The sequence below is a fragment of the Vidua macroura genome, chromosome 14 (genome assembly GCF_024509145.1).
Source record: "Vidua macroura isolate BioBank_ID:100142 chromosome 14, ASM2450914v1, whole genome shotgun sequence".
Lineage (NCBI taxonomy): Eukaryota > Metazoa > Chordata > Aves > Passeriformes > Viduidae > Vidua > Vidua macroura.
In genome coordinates, this window is record NC_071584.1 from 13,171,880 (window position 1) to 13,185,624 (window position 13,745).

The 13,745-nt window shown below is 46.9% G+C and overlaps 1 protein-coding gene across 2 annotated transcripts in view; it reads right to left on the minus strand.

The window, feature by feature from the left end:
- The window catches only part of DOCK11 (dedicator of cytokinesis 11), a 78,064-nt gene that overhangs the window by 20,903 nt on the left and 43,416 nt on the right, over positions 1–13,745 (minus strand). The window contains exons 30-41 of one of the 2 annotated variants that reach the window (XM_053989958.1): positions 13,229–13,340; positions 9,678–9,856; positions 7,755–7,868; positions 7,180–7,255; positions 6,800–6,903; positions 4,784–4,895; positions 4,596–4,662; positions 4,065–4,112; positions 3,812–3,877; positions 3,443–3,576; positions 2,664–2,779; positions 732–869 (exon numbers count right to left, since the gene is read on the minus strand). In XM_053989958.1, the coding sequence (XP_053845933.1) occupies positions 732–869; positions 2,664–2,779; positions 3,443–3,576; positions 3,812–3,877; positions 4,065–4,112; positions 4,596–4,662; positions 4,784–4,895; positions 6,800–6,903; positions 7,180–7,255; positions 7,755–7,868; positions 9,678–9,856; positions 13,229–13,340 (1,266 nt within the window). The remainder of the gene's footprint in view (positions 1–731; positions 870–2,663; positions 2,780–3,442; positions 3,577–3,811; positions 3,878–4,064; positions 4,113–4,595; positions 4,663–4,783; positions 4,896–6,799; positions 6,904–7,179; positions 7,256–7,754; positions 7,869–9,677; positions 9,857–13,228; positions 13,341–13,745) is intronic. The other variant, XM_053989959.1, reaches the window with a different exon arrangement.

Here is a 13,745-nt window from a genome sequence, read left to right on the forward strand (position 1 = left end):
TCAGCAGCTAGTGCAAAAGCTCCTTTGGAAGTTACTCTCTGCTGCTTACCACTCAGACCCTGTGCCCTGCCTGGCTGCAATCTGCCACACCGATTTTCCTCGTTAATGAAGTGTTGTGCTCAAGGGATTTGAGGTGTTTTAATTAATTTTGTATTTATGATAACTGCACAGCTTGGGAGGAATGGTGTTCTCATGTACATCAGGTCTGGAAAAATGTCCTTTTGAGCAGTGGCAGGTTTTGATAAGCACAAAGGGCAATGTCAGCATCAGTCACTGCTCTTTTGTGGTCAGCTGTGGCTTTGTCACTGCTTGAGCTCAGAGCACTGAACAGCCTCACTACCTGTCAGGGCTCAGAGAGCACAGAACAAGGTTCAGCAAGAGCTATCATCTCTCCCAGCAGTGGGTGAGGAGCTGCCTGTCAGTGCATGCATTACTCAAGCAATAGCACTGGCAGCAGCACTGGCAGTTTGGGGCAAAGGTTCAAGCACCAGCTGTTGGTTGGAACAGCCACTGATCCTTGTGACCAAGGCATGTGTGGGAATTCATCATGATTTCTCCTTTTGCTTCCTGATACCCAACAAATAATAAATAACTAGAGAACTGTGTTTTTAAATCAGTGAAGCTGTTTTCTAAAACACATCTCCAAAATATCAGTTTAACAGGTGTTTAACCATGCTGGCCTCTCTGCCATACTTGTAAGTTCTCCCACACCCTTGTCATGTATTACCTACCTTGCTAATGAAAGCTCTCAGAGAGGCAAACACATGCTTAAGGGCTGCTTCTGACTGCCCATTTTTGAGAAAAGCCAGATGAATATCAAACACCTTCTTCATAAGTGGATTGTGGCCATCGTTGCTTAAAAGCTGGGTCTGAAAAGCAACGGGAGAATTTACTTAGCAGAAATGTTGTGCCTGAAGCTGGAAATGACAGAGATAATTTTACATAATTAATCACATTAATTCTTAAGCCAGATAAGCAACAGGGCCTTCAGTAAAAATATCATCAATAAAATGTGACAATCACTAAAAACATACAGTAGTTAGCGGAGGCTATTTTTGTAGCAGAGAAAAAACCTAATATATTTTATCATTTTTGAATCAATAATTCCAAAACCTAAGTCAATATTCTGTACAACTGTCACTGGTTGCCTAGTTATTTTAAATAAAACATGCTATAACAAATGTAGCTATCACACTGGGGTTTTTTCCATTTCTTTTTATTTTTCTTGAAAATTGTTTTGTTTGCAGCCCAAAAGAGAGAGGGGGGAAGAAAAAAAAAAAAATAAGACCCATTTTCTCACTGGACAGATTAGTAGCTGTAGTTAGTAATTTCACTTCTCTTTTTTCCTGCAGAGTTTTGCCAGTTTGCACCTTGTGGAGATATGGTAACATGGAATTACCTGGAATTAACATGGAATTATTGATACAGTTTGGTGTCAGACCAGGTGGGCTGTGCCCGCTGTCATCCCCACAGGGCTGCGCAGGAAGTCTGGGCATGACACAAGGATGTGGATATCCTGCACTGACAGGAAATCAACAGCCCCCATCCCACTGCCAGTCCTCACAGTCCTTGGGCTGGCTCAGATTTCGACACCTTGCAAGACCTTGTGGTAAGTTCAAGATCCAGAGTTTTACGCTGAGCTCATTTCCTGTGGCAGTGGAACAGCACCAGCCCAGTTGCAGCAGCACAGAACCCACTCGTGTCTGGCATGGCCATAAAAGAGAAGCCAAAGCCCACTAAAGGGGAAGGGAATCCAGTCTATCCCGTGGTTTGAAAATCACACTGTTTTGTGGTTCAGCAATATTCCAAAAGAGGCAGCTGAGAAAGTCAAGCAGGTTTTAAGTGTTGCATTGAAATCCTTTTGCTGTTACCAAACTTCTAAGGAGTAATTTAACATCCGCCCCAGGATGGCTTTTTTGCTCTGCAGTGGAAACAGAAGCTATGAATACCTTTCTCCTCATCTCCATCTAAAAGGGAAATCTTCATCGTGCTTGCTCTGAAATCCAGAGCTGTTCTTGTGACACTACACAAGACACGCTGCTACATGCAGGATTCCTCTGACTACACTTCAGGAGGAGCATTTCTGGAACAGTATTTTGCTGCCATCCTAGGGCTCTCTTCACCACAGAGGTCTTGGTTTTTGTAGATGGCAATGGCTGCCAAAAGCACAAATCCCAGTATGGAAGAGAAGACTTCTACCCATGGCTCTGGTCCTATCTGCACTGGTAACCACAGCTGGAGTGGCTCAGCCCCAGAGATATTAATGTACAGTGATTCAAAGAAATCTGGGCCTTGCTTCTAGGTAATTTAGGGTACAAAAGAGAGACTGTTCAAAAAATGTTGGACATTCATTTCCCTTTTCTCTAGTCCCTCTTTTCTACACGATATACATTTCCTCTTACTCTATTTTTGTAACATCTACAGTCAAGGCATAACATCTATGGGATTTTCTCTGGCCTTGCAGTTTTGAAGAAATGGCAAGATTGTGTATGGGTATAATTATTCTGAAGCACTCAGTGTTTTGGAAAATTAACAAGCTGCAAATGATTTGCTTTTGTAAAGCTTTTCATATTCTTCCACTGTAGGAGAACAGATCACCAAAATCCACACACATATGAAAACAGAGCACACTTTTGTACAACATTTTTCATTTTAGTGCTGACCTTGAAACTCTGAGTGAAAAAAGAGATGGTGTCCAGGACTGTCAGGCACACTTCTGTGGCAATATTGCCCTCCAGTAATGCCTGGTGCACAATATCTGCTTCTGAGGTGCCTGCATCTGTGGACAGAGAGAAAATTTGGAGGAAACAGTGTTCAACACTCCAGCTCCCAAAAAACCCAAGTGATGATATAGATAAGGTTTCCCCTTGCACTTTCACTGCGTTTGGGAGACGATGCAAGAATAGCAAGATGCTGAATTTGCCAACTCCATTCAGAGAAGCTGCCTCAGCCTGATGCCACACCAGAAAAACAGCACCTGTATTGCCCCTTAATACCACTGTCTTTAAAGCCAGACAGAGCATGAGGTGTCCAAGTTGTCTCCAGAGAGGGAAGATGGCAAAGTGCTTCAATGGGACAAAATGCACCCACATGGAGAGGCTTAGAGCAGATCCCAGCACAGGTCTCTGTGCAGTGCAGCTCTCCTGCTTGCCCTGTTCTCTACCCAAACCAAGGCATCACCTGCCCACACACTCAGCCAAGGAGCTGAGCTGAGACAGGCAAGATCAGAAAGCCACACAAGTCCCAGGGGTAATTTTTAAGGGGTTGGCTTGAATGCCACCCTCACCCATCTAGGAATGTTGCAGGGAGGCCTGGTGACCACCGCAATTCTGTAGAATTTGAGTAACCCAAAGCAACCAGCAGCAAGTGGAAAATGGCTACATGCAGTTTTCCTCAGGCTGGCACGTGCCCTGGGCCCTGCTGGCTCTGCTGCCCCACGTACTGTGGTTGAGGGTGAAGGAGCTCTCCAAGCTGCCCAGGTGCTGGAGCCGCGCCCCGGCTCTGCTGCGGAGCGCCGGCATGGTCTGGGATTTCCTCTCGGCTGCCGTGTGCTTGGACAGCCAGGCATCCTGCACCCTGCAAGGGGGAGCAAAGACAGGGCTTGGGCAGCAGCAGCAGCAGCAGCCACACCACTACAGGATTACACAAGGCACCAGGATGGAGCCCTCCTTCTCTAACACTTTAATGTGGGACAGTCCCAGTGGGACTGACCACGCCGCGCCGATCCTGCTGCTCCAGAGGGCCCTAGGGCTAGCGCGAGAGCAGGGATGCTGCTCAGGAAGCAGGGATGCAGCCGGGGCTCTTGTCTCACCTGCAGCTGGCTGGGGGGGACACTGCCAACCTGCGCTCGCCTGAGCCTGGGGGTCTCATGCAGGAGCTGGAGGGGAGGGAAGGGGCAGGGTGCTGAGATGGGGGGCCCCTGCTCAGGGCACGGCGCTGAGCAGAGCCCTGGAGCCGCTGGGGTTTGCCCAGCGTGGGTGGGCACCAGCCCTTCCCACCTCCGCTGGGGCAGGGAGCACGGGCATGATCCCCACACCCCAGCACCAGATGGAAGGATGCAGTACCTGGCAATATTTCTCTTCCCCACGTATCTGAAGTGAAATAAACACACCCTAGGAAGAAAATGAAATATGTATGTGTTACAGATCCTGCAGATCAGGAACGACCCAGAGCATTTAAAACCTACCCTGTTCTTGCCTGCAGCCACACTTCTCTGTGCACAAGGGTTTGGGTCTGTATTTACAAGTCACTTGACCTCACACTCTTGGTTTCAAAATTCTATGGCACATCCCTGTCTTCTCACCCACCTGTTCCCCCAAATTTGCTGCAAAGTGGAGGCTGTGACAGTGACAGGGGAAGCTGAGCCCACAGGTGGGTGGGACACACCCCAGACAGAGCACTGGGCACTGCCACTAAACCATGCTTCCTCAATACACGCTTGCTTCTCCTCAGAGGGAGGAAGAGCATGTCATTCCAACCTGGCCAGACACCCCTAGTGCTGCACAGGACAGTGTGTGTGTGCACTGTGGTCTCCTCCTTAGCCATTCTGACCACACAAAGGTGCAGTGCTTGAATAGCAGCCTCACGATACTCACTCCAGAAGCACGAGGACATTGATCAGCTCCTGGGGGGAGAATTTGTTCCAGTAAGCTAAAAGAGTATCTGAAAGAAAATGAAGAACAGTGCACTGAGATTTTAAAAAACTCAGTGGGGGGATCTCAAGAGACCAAAACTGATGGTCTCTTATTTTTCTGGCTGCCCCCAGTGAGCAGGAGGCACCAACCTTCAGAGATCATCTTCACAATGTACAGGTAGCACATCAGAAGTGTCCGGATCTCGAACTGGTCCAGCCGGCTGCAGTGGGACATGCTGCTCCTCATGGAGCTCCTGCGGATCTGTGGGGACACAGCTGTGACACAGGGGGCTCCTGGGCTGTGCACAGAGGCTGTGCAGCATGGGCACTGCAAACCTGGCACACACCAGGTGTGCTGGCATCCCTCCTGCCCCCCACATGTGCACCCCACAGCACCACGCCTTGGAAACGGCTCATCCAGTGATGAGCAGCCTGGAAATCCTGGGCACATCACCAAACATCCAAACACTTCTCTGCTCAGAGAAAAAATGTCTGGGCAGTGAATGACAGGTTATCCAGCAGCCTGCTTTCATTTCCCCTACTCTCTGCAGCAGCTAAGCTCCTGGACATTTTTAAAGCCAGTTCCTAAAAAATTCACTGCCTGTCACAAAAATCTGACTTTCTGTTAAAGTCATACACTTCAAAACAAAATGTCAGTTATTAAAAAGGAGGACATTTCATCTTAAGAACTTTCTCCTCCCTTTGATTTTTGGAAGTGTTTCAATTTTCCTCCTACTTAGTGACTCAGGCAAAGTATGTGAAATCCCACTGATGAGTCAATTTATGTGGGAAAGGCTTGAGCATTGTGCGGGGGGAAGTATGACTTCTAAAGTTATACCAATTTTATTTTCCACTCTCTGTGCTTGCCTGAGCTGTATCCTTTGATAAATGGATACAGTGAAGCCCTAGGCTTCTCCTAAAGCTTTGCCTCACATGTTTGGAGAGGGATCCACAGATCTAATCTGCTGTTTATTCTAGGATAAGCTGTGGATGTGAGTCATAATAAAACAGAAATAAACAATCATGTTAGAATTGGAGACATGGTGCTATGGCTAGAGATTTGCTATTGACCATGCCAAACTATCAAGTCAGCACACAATTCACTCCAGGAGAACGGGGCAATGAGCAAAGAGTCTGCCTCTGCAGAGCTCTGCTGAAGCTGTGCTCCTCTGTGTGGCATTGCTTTTACATGGGTTTGTGGATATTGCATTCCCTAACAGAAAGATTACTTTCAACAACTCTGAAATAATGTTCAAGTGCATTTAAGGGGAGGATGTCTGGCCATGAGAGAAGAGCTGATCTGGAAGCCACACCACCTCCTGCAAACCCCATCAGCAGTGCTGGAGCACATGCTCAGGGCTTTGCTGGACAGTCAAGTGCTCGGCTGTACTTGGTCCTGGAGCTCTGTGATTTATGGAGGAGAGCTTGCAAGGCCTCATCTCTTCTAGGCACGTCAGCACACAGCCATGAGCCCAGATAATCTTTGCCTTGCTTGTTACAAGGGCCAAAATTTTTGAAGATGCATCAATGACTCACATCAACCAAGATATCTGTAAAGTGCCTTGAGGAAAACCAGGGGTTGGTTTGCACAAATACCTGTGTGCAATCTGCCAAGAAGAGGAGTACTGAACTCCCTCAGTCTAAATAGTGGGGTCAGAGGTCTTTGTGGCATGACCACAGTCACCTTCTGCAAGTTTGGGCCTGTGGTTACTCGCCTGGGTTGGTTTTCCTGCAAACACTTTATCTTAAGTCAGTGGTCACTGGCAATCTCACACCACGGTGCTTTGCTTCTCAGACATTTGGAAACCAATTCCCAGCACCAGGCACTGGGGTCCAGCCAGGCTCAGAGCCACCCACACACAGGGAATACTCCATCTGAGTATGGAGAGATGCACCACAGGAGCAGAGATTTTCCACACAGATTTTGCCTTTCATCTTCCACATGCAATTTGTCAGCCATTCTATTTTTGGCTCAGCAATGTTTGAAGAGGGGAAGCATACCAGACTTGTGCCTCTGACCTTTGTTAAACATCAATCTGTTTGTTTCCAGAGATATCTAGAAGCTGGCTTTTGGAGAGTGTTACCACAGGGAACTCCTTTTCCCTCCCCCTTATTTAACACAGCCTGCAGGCTGAGTGCTGCTCTTCCCAACCCCTGGTACATTACATTTTCACTCTGATCCGGGGAACTGGTTGCTCCCTCTGAGTTCAGGGATCCTTTTGAGTCCTCTCGCTTTATTGTATGGCCATTTGGAAGGGCTGCTCCACAGGCTGAAAAAAACCCCAGACCCCACAATTAAGCCCTTTGCACTTGCCAGCACAGCACAGATGGGGCTTGCCAAAGCCCCATGTCAAAAGCTGGAAAAGGAAAAATCTGGAAAGGACAGTTAGGGTGACACCACATGTGGGGAAAACCATGCAGAGTCTGTGAGGTCTTTTAGGAGATGACTGTTTCAGGTTTTGGGTAATGGGTTTTGGGTGCTTCAGGCTGGTAAAAGCTATATTAAAAATAAATGGGAAATTTAGATTTTAGAAAAATTAGTTTACCTGGATCTTTGTCTGCAATCAGGCTGGATCTGCTTGAGGGGGATGGAAAACTGCATATGAATTCATCCCTGGATGCCTGTAAAGCAATATAAGGTTTTGTGGCCAAAGATAACACCTATTCTCTTACAGAAGGGAACAATGCAATACAAAATGGCAGATTAGAGCAGGTTTTAAAAACAACACAAATGAAAACAAAAATTTCCTTACTTCTATAACAAGGAGACAAAGGACTTGGGGAGGACTACAAAGAATAGCAGAACATATAAAATAAGTCACAGTAGTGTGTTTTCCTTTTTGTTTTTCATAATTTGAGTTGAAATTTTGAATTTTCTCAGATGTCCTATTTGTTATTCTTTTGCCCCAGCAAGGAGGAAAGCCTAGCCTGCAAGGCTAAGGCCACTTGAGAGCCACAAACACAACTCTTGGGAAGACAGGCAACTCCCAAGAACAGCTGCTGGAGTCCCAGGCCAAGTCCTGCTCAAGCTCATTGCTCTTGGAGGGACTCAACTCCCCTCAAGCACTGCACAACTTGTCCAGAAACATGTCAGACATGGAGGCATCCCAGCTTTACTCACAGGGCTGGAGGCAGGGCAGGAGGTCAGTGCCTCGTGGCCGGCCACGCGCTGCAGGTTCTCCAGGAGCACCCCGAACAGCGGCAGGTACAGCTGGGCAATTTTTGCCTGCTGGTTCTGAAAGCAGGCACAGAGAAAAATCTCAGTAAGAGCCCAGGTTGCCAATGTAGTGAAAAAAGGGGAACTCTTGAGCCAAAACACATACACACACACATATATATATATATATATATCTGTATTTACAGACCTTATGTGGTGTTCAAGAACGCAAGCTGGTTTGGCTTCTCATCTCCACTTCTAGAGCTGCCAGAGAGGTATTACCCTTCCAGCAACAAGCTTGGGGCACTCAGGGGTTTTGGAGGCTAAATAACACTCCCAGTCACACAGGATGTATGAAAAACTAAGTCCTGGATTTCCTAACTCTTTAACTGGCACTTGACTTGCATTGTTTGATTTTTAAGTGCAACACCCAGGAGTAATGTACCAGAAACATTTGTTCCATGCCTGGTGCTGGTGACTGCTTCCAGTCAGAAATTCTCTATAGCAAATGCTTCTAATGAAAACAGTTGATAGGAACAGATTAATTTTGATTAACTGGTAAAGATCAAAAATGATTTGGTTGACATTGTCTAAATGGAGGACTCTTACGTCCAATTCTTTTTTGTTAAACATATATTATTCTGGATCTGGCTGAAAGGTTAAAAAAAAGTTAAGGCTTGCAAATTGAGTAGAACCATTTAAATAAGAAAGAAGTAAATTTTTTTCTTCTGATTCAGTATGACAAAAGATAAAAGAAATCTTGAAAACCCTCATGGGTTGACAAAACCTTCTCCCAGCTGTTGATGGAGCTGGGGTCTCCCTGGCTGGAGCAAGGGTGTGCCAGCACATGCTCAGCCTGTCCCGCCCATGGTGTGATTTTTTTTTGCTTTGGAGTCTCTGGACACCAGCTGAGCGTCCTGCCCTGGCTCCAGGCAGTTTTCTGGTCACACTGCCCTGAGCACAACACATATCCCAATGTCCTGTGGGACAGCAGTAAGAGAGGGGGAGTTTCTGAGGAGTCAGGGGAGCTCTGCACACTGAGGGAGCAAACAGCTCCTGAGTTAGCCATGGATCCCCAGTGCAGAGAAAAGCAAGCCCATCTCCAGCTTGGGCCTTCAAGCAGGCAGAGAAGGGAGGGAAGAGGAGCTGGCTCTGGGCCCATGAGAGCCCCTGGCACATTTGGGGCACTCTCCCACCCTTTGTGCCAGGCAGCCATCCATGTTCCTGGATAACACTCAGGAATGCAGCACACTAGGAGCAATGTGAGGACCAAAACTCTGAAGAGAGGGATGTTTTCAGGCTAGAGCAAGGACAGGCAGTGTCTGCACAGATAGTTGGGCACTTTGGAGGACACATGGGTCAGCAGGGAGCAGCACCAAGATAAAACAAACCCATTTCCAGCCTCTTTCAGCATCATCACTGACCAAAGAAAACTGAGATCCACCCAGGGGAAATCCAGCACCTCATGAGAATCGAGATCCTCTCCTCTGAGTCACTAATCAGTAAAACATGCAGCTGACTCGTAACAGAGATCAGTTCTGTTTCCTGATTAGAGCATATTAATACACGTGAATTTAGGCCCAAGACCAGAACATCACTGATGTCCTAATTTTGCTGAATAACTCTTGGCTAATGACTCTCTCAAGTTCCTTAATGGTTTAGGGGCAATTACCTAAATACTCAGCATGGTCAAGAGGGCTGCAGTTATTTCCTAGATGGTTTCTGAGCTATTACTGCTATTCCATAACTGTCAGTTATTTACAATAGTTCCCTAAAAAGCAATTTGAGTACCTTTGGTGCACCCTGCAATATCTAAAACTCTGGTATGTGATTTTTTTCATAAAATCCAACGACATTAAGTTAAAAAGCCAACAAAACAGGCCTGACCTTGTGCTGGTATCTGTTGTCAAAGGCATGCTTGATCAGGAGATTTTTTAAGACTGAGATGGCCGTATATCTGATATCATAATTGTCCTGCAAGGCAACAGAGGCTTCTCTAAGAAGCATCCCCACGAGGAAGTGATGCCTGCAATACTCATCAGTTAAACTGTACTCAAGATTTGTATCTGAAAGAAATAACAAGGCAATGGTTAAGGGAAATGTTCCAGGAGTCTGTTCAGAGCTAGATATAACAGTCATGTAAGCCACAAAGTCCTCTAACAGTGTTCACTGTCCTCCTACAGTGCACTGATGTTTGAATAAAGCTGCACTGACCATACAGAGTTCTCCACCAGTGACCTAGGTCATATCAAAGAACTTGGTGTCTTCCAGTTCAGCCTGTTCATTAATTTCAGCCCTCACTGTTTCAGCAGCACCTCGAGGAAGGATTTCTGCCACGTGATGCTCTGCAAAGCTTATAAATTACAAAGTAATTACAAAGCAATTTGTAAGTCAGAGATGGCTGAAATGGGGAAAGACAGCACAACTTACTGCCTGGGGATGCTTTGCTCCTGACTGGGGCTTGTCCTGTGAATCCCCAACCCCCCAGGCAGCAGGGATACCAACCTCCACCAGGCAGCTGTGAGGGTGGAATGGGCAGTGGAAATGGTGGGTTTACCTGGGCACCCAGCCCTAGCAGTGCTGCTCTGCCGCTCGTTCCACACCCTCCACCAACCTGTGCTCCTTCTCTCGAGGTCAGAGAGCAGAGCAAAAGCATGTAGTGCTGCTGGGATGAGGGATGCAAATGAAGACGTGGTGCCAAGTGACCAGTCTGCATCCCAGTCTGCACAGCTGGGCAGCTCTGTGGGCCAGAGAGCCAGGCTAGGGCTCCAGGCTGCTGCTTGCCAGAAGCAGATGCTGAACACAGCTCCTCAGAAGCTGCACTGACTGCCAAGAGAAAGCCAGCTCAGCACCTCATCCCCTTGCTTAACTTAACCTGTACCCTGCACCTCACACAGATTCAGGCAGATTCTGTGATCAAAGCAGAGGCTGCTACCAGGATAAGGCATCACTTCTGCTGAGGAGCCTGGAGAGAGCAGCAGGGAAGTGACAGACACACTGACTGTGGTGCAGGGTGCAGTGCACTGGAGCTGCTGTGAACAGCCTTGTCCTGACACCATTATCTCTGCCAGGCCATTTACCAAATTAGAACCACCACGGGATAACCCCAAAGCTCTGTTCTCCCCACAAAAGTACAAATGCCATATGCTCAGCTCAGACTTTTTTTTCCCAAAACCCCACAGGTATGAAATTCTTCTGTGGTAAGGCAGAGTGCATTCAGCTTTGAAAATCCCAGCCAAAGGGTTCCATCAGCTCTGTGGCTGTGAAAGATATTTTTAAATTCATTGATTCAAAAGTAGCATTTGCTGGATTGTGAAACTCTGATTCAGAGGAAAGAAAAAGCAATCTGGAACATTACCTAGCTTTCACTGTTAGTCATGTTAGCAAATGCCTAATTGTCACACATCATGGTTATTACATTAGTTGGATGCAAGCTAATTGATTGGAAAGTGCATATTTAATTCAGCATTAGAAGAGCTGACCATTCCAGCTGGACCTACCTACTGAAGTGAACCGTTCCACAGCAAATGAAAAAAAATCTAATTATGTGTAAAAAGAAAAGGGACAAATAAAAAGACAGCAAAAATAAACAGGAACAAGTAATGCTCTAAATCTTGGAGAAACAGGACAGAATGTCATGTTTTAGTATTATTTGTGAGGCCTTTGCTTAACTCCCAGCTTCTGTCAATCCCTTGGGTTCTTTCCCATCACAACATTGCAAAACTAATTGTGTGCTGCTGGCCATGAGGCCAAGCTCTGGCTGATGTCCCCATGTGAGGCAGCAGGGACAGACCAACAACCAGCCCTGCATTAGCTGGGAGGTTTCAGAGTCGCTGTTCCAAGATGCAACACTCCAGCTCAACAGGATGTGCTTGCTCTGCCAGCCTGCCCATCTGCACTGGCTGAAGCTGCAGAAGCTCCCTCTGTCCACCTCCCTGAGGGCTATTCCTTCTTCTCCTAGAAACAGAGCATTAGGGTTTGGGCATCCCCTCCCTGCATCCACACAGGCTGACGAGGTCAGACACCAGCAGGGTCTCCCCTGAGCCCTGCAACCACAGCTCTGTCCATAAAGCCAGACAAGTTTGCAGTGGAGGTGATCCCCACATGGCTCTGCCATGGCAGGCAGGGCTCAGGCACCACTGCAGAGGCACCTCTGCTACCTGAGCACTGGCTGCTCTACTGCCATGAGCTGTATGTGAACCTCAGCTGGTAGGTCCAGTCACAATAGAACACAGCAGAAAAGATGAGCTGCCCTTACAGCTTTTCAATTTAACCATCACAAAGGCAAAGGTGAATGTTAAGAAGAGCATCCTTATGTTACCATGCCACCAACAAGCATCAGGGAGGCACTGTGGATGTGTTTTTCTTGGCTGTTTCCAGCAATGCTCTTTGTTAAACAATGCCAGCCAAGTAGCCAAACTGAAGTAAGAGATTAGCAGCTGGTCCAGAAAGCTCTGAGGGGTCAGATATTTACTAAAATAAGGGATATTTCATTTACTTCTGCCACCTGTATGTGTGTGGAACCACTTTGGGACTTGTTTGACTTCACTGTGAGGCACAACCAAACATCCCCTTTACTCCATCAGAACAAATCATACAATTATAAATCCACAGGGCTTTTACATGGGGAATCCCAAACCTCACACTCCTCTCCAGTACTTATCCTGGCCAGGCTATTGGCACCCAAACCTGGCAATCTTTACTGCAGTTATGTGGCACAGATGAGCCATTAGGACCCTCAGGGAATGAGCACTCCTGGGGGCTGGTGGAGGCTGCACTGCAGTGCCAGAGCTCCAGCCACCCACACCTGCACCCAGCCTCAGCTCAGCCCTTTGCAAGCCCCTTCCACGCCGTGCTGAGCAGCTGCAGGACCAGAGAGAACACGGTGTGACAGTGTGGATGTGTGGGGGTGCCACAGTACAAACACCCTTGGTGTGCACCGAGGACTGGCACGGGCTCCAGCTCTGCTGGCTGCCCTCAGGTTTGAGAACAAGCTCGAACACACTGTGCACTGCTGTGCTCTTGTTCAGTGTGAAAGCAGAAGGTGACCTGGATCCCCTTCTGGTGGCCACAGGCAGAGCTGGCAGCAGGGCAGTGAGTTCAACCCCACAGGACCCCCCAATGAGACACCCACTTCTGACACTCCTGAGAACAAAGGATTGCCTTGCACAATTTGCCTATTTACTGAAACACAGGCAGCTGTCTTCCAGATATTGCTAGTCCCATGTAAACTTAAATACAGGGAATACCAAAAAGACTGACTGCACACCATTCTGGAACAAAATAATATAAACCTGACAGAAAAACATCTTGACCTGAGGTTAATGTCCTAACCAGGGCATACATTTCCTTGACACCAAACCAAAGTTCATCTAGTCAGAAGCCATCAGGACTAATAAATTATAGCTCTTTAGCCAATCTCTTAAGAAAGAACATACCTTGAACTCTTTGCAGCTTGGGTTTGGAAAATGTCATTGGTAAATTCAGAGGAATGTAGTGCTCATGATTGCAAATAGTTTGAAGAAATTCAAACTTGTATTCAACCAGCAGCTGAGATAAAAAAAGACAAACACAAACTATGTTTTTAGTTTGGCCCATTTTCTTCCAGTTCAATGTACTTGCTGTACAAGGATTGAAGAATCTAATAAATAGCATCTGGTGAAACTCACTAATAATTGGCAAATTCTTGTGTTGTTCTGCCTAAATGTCAATGCATACAGGTGTCACTTGGGACTTCTTTGTCTTTTTCACCCAGGCTATTAACCACTCTTTCCTGTCATTCTGACTCTTTACATTACTTTAAAGAACATCTGGCTACAGGCTCTTAGCCCAGACAAAAAGGTCTCTGCCTCTAAAAGACTCTGCAGGAACAGAGTCTAAAAGGCATCCAAGAGTTGTATAAAATAATCACTACAAAGCTTTGACTGATGTAGATATGGACAGCTCCAAACCACT